This window comes from Chrysemys picta, chromosome 24 (assembly GCF_011386835.1).
Source record: "Chrysemys picta bellii isolate R12L10 chromosome 24, ASM1138683v2, whole genome shotgun sequence".
In the NCBI taxonomy this organism is placed as follows: Eukaryota; Metazoa; Chordata; order Testudines; family Emydidae; genus Chrysemys; species Chrysemys picta.
In genome coordinates, this window is record NC_088814.1 from 4039683 (window position 1) to 4046308 (window position 6626).

At 51.0% G+C, this 6626-nt stretch overlaps 1 protein-coding gene across 1 annotated transcript; it reads right to left on the reverse strand.

The window, feature by feature from the left end:
* Positions 1-1769: 1769 nt before the first annotated feature.
* RPL19 (ribosomal protein L19) lies at positions 1770-6422 on the reverse strand. The gene is made up of 6 exons (XM_005301824.4): positions 6220-6422; positions 5212-5318; positions 4204-4326; positions 3849-3969; positions 3184-3294; positions 1770-1966 (listed from the first exon to the last, which is right to left on the reverse strand). Exons 1-6 carry the CDS (start codon positions 6222-6224, stop codon positions 1843-1845), a joined length of 591 nt encoding a protein of 196 aa, XP_005301881.1. The 5' UTR covers positions 6225-6422; the 3' UTR covers positions 1770-1842.
* Between the last annotated feature and the right edge of the window lie 204 nt (positions 6423-6626).

Consider the following 6626-nt stretch of genomic DNA (forward strand, 5'->3'; position numbering starts at 1 on the left):
GCTGCCCAGACAGCCCTGCCAACTGACATGCTCCATTTAGGCATAGAACAAGCTTCCCCGTGCTGCCCTGCTAGCGAGGACCTAGAAAACAGGAGAGGAGATTGTCTTTGGCCTCTAATGAGATTGTCAATTGGGGCAATTTATGACACGGACACTTCTCCATAGATCAAGACCTGATTTCAGACGGATCCCTCACCCAGGAGATGGGGAGGTACATGCTGATCTTGCTCAAACTTTTAGGAAGGTTTACGAAAAACATTAGGGTAGTTGCTTGGACCTTTCTCTTCCCCCCTGCCCCCCAAAACCTGCTCTCCCCCATTTCCTCCCTATAGATGGCCAAGGGGGCAACTGCCCCCCCTTGCACCTATAACACCCATCCCCAAACAGGGAGAAGGGAAGGCTCAACCTAGGAGAGCTGCTCTCCTACGCCACATAGGGCCCTTAATTACCATGGTTTGTTGTGGGCCTGGACCTCCTTCCCAGGATGAGGTCTTTCCTCCTCCCCTGCAGCACGAGGGTCCGACAGAAGGCAAACTGCAGCAAGTTAGTGGGGCACTGGATTCCCTGCCCAAGCCTCAGGCTGCATGTTGTGCACTAGCTGCCCTGTGCGGACCATGCTGGTGCACTCTAGGTACCCAGAGCATGTTAACATGGCCCAGCAGGGTCTACACGGAACTGAAACTTGGGCAGGGAATTCCGCAGCACCCCAACCCCTACAGGCGATTGCTGCAGCTTGCCTCCTATCAGACCCTCACTACGCAGTCTGAGCAGGCCATGGGGGTGGTGGAAAAGAACAGGCCCCCCCCATGGCCACAGCGCTATACAGGGTGTTCATCAGATCCAAGCCGTCGTGACACTTATTTTGTGGGTATACATATACACACACACGCAAAATTAGCTTTGCTTTAAGCCTGAATTAGTAATTTTGGAATGACATGTAAACAAGCAGGAGGATTACTGAAAATGTAGGGAAGGCATCTCCGCATGTGTGGTCAAGACTGAGCGGGGTGGTTTTACCTAGATGTGTCCTGCTGCTTACTGAACACCAAATGTTCACAGGCCAAGCGCACGTCTGAAGCAAGCCCATTTCCCCCTGTTCGACAATCAGGTCTGTAACACTGAGTACAGATTCTTAACACTCTCCTTTTCTGTGTGTCCTTTACCAAAGTTTGGGGCTGTTACAGGTACCCATTCCCAGGCTTTGGGCAAGCTGCAGATGTTCAATGAAATGTTTCCTCCCTTGGATCATGCCATGGGTAATGAATAACTGCTCTCCTCCTCTCCCCCCCAGCAGGATTTCCACACACAAAATCCCAGACTGACCTTTGCTTATGAAGGTGCCACTTGGCTCTAACTTTTCTACCTGGTCTGAGATACTAACTGCACTGCAGGGATGCAACAGGTCCATGGAGGGACTGCTCACACTGGTTGTTTCTACTGCATCTTGCCCCCAGGGTCATCTCCTTGTAAGCCCATTCACCCCCAGCTCAATGATCTTCCTCTGGCTGAGAGTCCCTTTGCCCTGTTCCTAACCCAGGAAGGAGTCGCTGTACTGACTAGATGCACTGCATAGCCTTGAAAAGTTAAGCATGCTGCCTCCCAACACTTTCAGTGCAAGTTCTGAGCAACCCGTCTCTAGACCTGTATGATAGAAAGTTTGCATTAGAAGTTTTACTGTATTGCAAGAGGCACTTATACCCAGATGGCAAAAGCAACTCAGCACCCAGGAACCCTCAACTAGGAAAGGAAGTTAGACATAGGCTAAAGACTAGGTTTGGATGTGGAGCATTTATTAATACCCTTTGATGGAGAGCACTATGTACACAGACCAGCCACAGAAGTTTACTTCTTGGTTTCCTCCTCCTTGGAGAGAGTCTTGATGATCTCTTCCTTCTTGGCTTGCAGACGTTCTTCACGGCGCTTGCGGGCTTCCTTGGTCTTGGACCTGCGAGCTTCGGCCTGGTCGCTGAAGATGAAAATAGGTTTCATGAACACACAGGGAGTCAGCCTCCAGCAGCCCAGATAAACTCACACAGCTTTTACCTGGACATCATCCCCCACCTCTGACTATTTTTCTCCAGCCTTAGGAAGCCATTGTAGAGAGATGAGGTGTGAACACGCATTTCACAAATGCCTCATGCGCCATCTACTGCTTTATAGCTGCTGTTTACCAGGTTACGACGCCCGCACATCTCCTCAATGCAACAGTCTTAAGTGCAATTCAATATCTTGTTCAGTGACACCCCACTGACCTACTGAGTAATATAGGCAGGCATCAATGGGATCTACCCTTGGCCAGGATTGGGACTAAACAGGTCCTTGGCCCAAACGAGAGAACAAGAGCATGCTGCTGTCTTTACTCCATCTCCAAGGACACCACACAGCAAACTTGTTTGTTAGAGAGTGCCCTTGAGATCTTGACAAAACTGATCAGTCCAGTGGCTGAAGTTAGAAAGGGAAAATAATGCATGATCTGCCAGAACCCATTTGTCCTTCAATTGTCTTAACTTTGCCCCTTCTTGAGAACGGATCCTTCAATGGCAAGGTCTTTGGACAACATTCAGCAGGGGAACTTGCCCATCCCCTGAAGATGGGTGTTATTTCCTGGGTGTTTACGTCACGCAGAAGGGCAAAGCTTGTTTAAAGGGGGCATTCAAGTCATACTTGGATTTATTTACACCATTAAAACCAAGCCATTAATATCCAGATCACTTGTCAACATTTATGACGTATTATCTTGTACTCCACTCAGCCTTAGGCCTCGTCTACACTAGAAAGTTTTGCTGCTCTAACTATAGGTGGGTTCTACTATACCAGTAATGTGAATGCACGTATACCGATCTACGAGAGCTTATACTGTTCTAGTTTGACAGTCTGCACCCATACCAAACCTTAAACCAGTATATCCGTAAATAATCACAGCCCTAATTGACCGCGCTATAGCAGCGTAACTATGACCAGGCTTGGATAGTGAAGAGATGCTAGCAAACTTCATTTGTGTCTAGTCAGTTTCACTTGACAGGCTGCCACAATAAGAGAACCATTGTCTTTGTAACCCGAGTGCTGAGAGCTCATGGAGTCACTTGAACGGATACTGAGCATTATCAGAAGCTCATGTGTGCAGAACTTAAGCCTTGGGCCTTTACTAAGCTCTCAGAATCGCTTTAATAATCAAACACTTACGCCAGGAGCTTCTTGCGAGCCTTGTCTGCCTTGAGTTTGTGAATGTGCTCCATCAGAATCCGCTTGTTCTTGAACACGTTACCCTTGACCTTCAGATACAGACTGTGATACCTAACGAAAGGAAAGGGACAGGGTGAGGTGAGAGCTCCCTGTGGTGCAGGACGCAAAGCTCATTTGTTTGATGGCACAAAAGAGGAAATACGAACTGTGCGGCTTCCAAGACACCTTGAGTGACTCTAGATAAACAGCAGTTATGCCTTCTCTGCAGTGGACCACATAGTGACCTGTGTCCCAGAGTTTTAAAATGAATTTAACCATCGTGCAGCAGCTTAATCTACCACCACACACGACTCCCTTGTCCTGCCCTCCAATGTCAGCAGAGGAGCTAGTGCTGAGAAGCACTAACCAACACCAAGATCATTTTGTAGCAGCTTTCCCGTGCCCTTATCCACTGCAAGGGATTTATCATTTCCATAAAAGATGTGTTTAATCTCTCTTGGCTTTCCACTTTGGCATCTGTGGGTTCAGGGGCAAGTTTATAGAGCCGGCTGCAACAGCCTTGCACAGCAGAGGCTGGTTTATCCAGGCAGATGGGGACCCTGTTCCCCACCCAGACACCCACCAAAGGAGAAGCAGGGCAGGATTCATTTGGCTCTCAGACTTACATATGGCGGTCGATCTTCTTGGACTCCCTGTATCTGCGAAGCAGACGTCTCAGAATTCTCATTCTCCTCATCCAGGTCACTTTCTCGGGCATACGAGCATTGGCTGTACCCTTCCTCTTACCTGCAGGCAAAGAGAAAGGTGTTACAGAGCTAGGACACAGCTAGTTACCAGTAAGCATCCTTGCCACTGTGCTTAACACCTCAGAATCCAAGGAGTGTGATTAACAACCCAGCTGCATTACAAGGCCGCTCTTTGGTACATAGGACTGTCTATAAATCCACCCTCAGCAAAGGTCTCTAGAAGTTGACAGATGTTTAACCCCAGTTATCTAGAGTGAAGCCAGCCATCACTTACCGATGCCCATATGCCTGCCCTTTCGGCGGGCCAAGGTGTTTTTCCTGCATCGGGCACGGGAGTGAACAGTCACAGGCTTGCGGATTATCAAACCATCTTTGATCAGTTTCCTGATCTGCTGACCTGGAAATCAGAAGAGATGTTCCATGTTGAAGACATCAAATGGAACAGAAAATGGACAGTATGAGCAAGGCGAGAGTCCAACACCAATAAATTTTCCTTTTCAAAAGGAGTTTTCAGGATGGATTACAAAGTCTAAGCCTAAAGGAATTTAAGAAGATTTTGACCTTCTTTACAGAAGCCCCTTAATTAAGTTGGTTTTCCTCAAGCAGTCCTGTTGCAGTCCACCACAGGCCTACATGGGAAACATTCTCCCAATCAGTTTATTCCATTCAGATCCACACTACAAACTTTATAAAGATGTCCTTTGGGTCCGGCTTCTGTCTCCATTCTACCTGCTGGATCTGCTAGCTCAGTTAACACAAAAGGAAGCCTAGTCCATGAGAAGGGACAAACTGTCTATTTTTCAGTACTTGTAATGAACTCATGTTTTTCTGCTCTTCTCATTTTTCAATCATGCATCTCATCTGTCCACCCTTAGATATCCCTGTGGTTGGTGTTTGACTAGAAAGTTGCAACTCCTGTCCCCCCAAAGAACATCCACACTAGTCATCACATTCTTGTGTGAATTCTTTCAGTGTGGATTTAGCAGAATTCTAGAATTTGGTCATTTACTGCTTCCAGTTATCAAGGGAAGGCAATTGCTATATGCTTGTAAATCAGCCAAACCTTTAAATAAACTTGAATATAAAAAAGCCTGTGGAGAAGGCAATTCAGTTTAGCTACTATTAAATTAACCTTTCTACTACCAAGCCTGTAACAAAGACAAATGGAGATCACTGCATCTTCTGCAATAGTCAATAATTAGCTAGGCCCACAAATCATACCAGAAGATAGCACTAGCACTGAATTGCCCAGTGCCCCTGTGGCAGAGAAATGGTTACTTACGAGAATTAGCATTGGCAATCTCATTGGTCTCGTTAGGATCCAACCAAACTTTCTTCTTGCCACAGCGCAAGACGCTGGAGGCCAGCCTCTTCTGGAGCCTGAGCATACTGAACAAACCAACACACACGGCTTAGAACAGGCAGCCCCCCGTTTAGCGCAATGGCAAATCACAACATTTTTCACTGCTCCTGGAAGGCTCAAAATGCAATCTAGCTTTATTTAAATGTATACAGGGCCTTTCATCGCAGAGATTACAAAGCCTAATGCAAGTTAGGCACATATGGCACTGCCGAAATATCTTCACCTCTGGAGTGAAAGGCAGCAATCACATGGAAATCTGGCATGTGGCAAAACAGTGTGAGTGGAGAAATTGTGGCCTGTGACGTTGACCAGATTAAACTCTTATTAAGGAGGTTTTCATTTGGGGCAAAAAAGCTCAGCGCCGAAGGTGGCAGGTGACGCATTAAACAGAAGATGGGATGAAGTTTCAGTGATTCTGGGTGCCTCGCCCCCCCCCCCGTGCCCAGCGCGCGCCTCCCCAATTCCAGCCCCCCCTGACCCCAGCGCGCGGGCGCCCCCCGCTCCATTCCAAGCCCCCCGCCCCCAGCGCGCGCGCGCCCCCCCGCTCCATTCCAAGCCCCCCGCCCCCAGCGCGCGCGCGCCCCCCCGCTCCATTCCAAGCCCCCCGCCCCCAGCGCGCGCGCGCCCCCCCGCTCCATTCCGAGCCCCCCCCCCCCCCCGCCCCTAATCGCCCCGCTGCCATAGGCCGGGTCCGGGCTGAGGGGGCAAGAGACGCTCCCGGATGGGGGCAGCGGCTCCTCTCCGCCAGGCCCGGCCCCAGGCCGAGGCCCACCCGCAGGCCCGGCGCCGGCCGCTCTCCCGGGGGGAGGCCCAACGTCCCCAGCGCCCACCCCCCTCCGCTCCCGTGTCCCTTCAGGAGCCCGGGCGGCCCCTCCGGGCAGAACCCGGCCCCTGGCTGGGCCCGCGCCGGGCCTGCGCCCCGCTCACCTCATGGCGGCGGCGGCCCCAGCGCTGAAAGGAAAGGAGGCCAGCAGTGCCGGCCGCTCCCACTATCGGCGCGGGGGGTGGGTGGGACGTACCATTCCACCCCCTCCGCTCACGGCGCCTCCCCTCCCCTCCGATCCCGGCTCGCTCCACTCCGGAGCGGGGAAGCGCGGAAGAAGGGGACAGAACCCGGTTCCGAGGGAGAAAGTGCGGACGGAACCGGGAGTCTGAAACATATCTCTCCACCCCCCGCGTCTGGGAATGGTATGGTCCGGGGTGCAGCGGCGCCTGCGCAATGATCACGTGGGAGCGTTGCCCGGACTAGCCCGGCAGAGGCTGCGCCTGCGCAATGGAGGGGAGCTGTTCAGTGTACCACGTGGAAAGGGGAGGGCTGAACGCATGGAGGAGAG

Bases quoted from the DNA above. Each gene is read 5' to 3' on its own strand.
- RPL19 (XM_005301824.4), bottom strand. The intron at 3,970-4,203 runs GTAAGTGATGGC...CTTTGCCTGCAG, and splicing joins GGGCAGGCATATGGGCATCG to GTAAGAGGAAGGGTACAGCC. The intron at 3,295-3,848 runs GTAAGTCTGAGA...TCCTTTCGTTAG, and splicing joins AAGAAGATCGACCGCCATAT to GTATCACAGTCTGTATCTGA.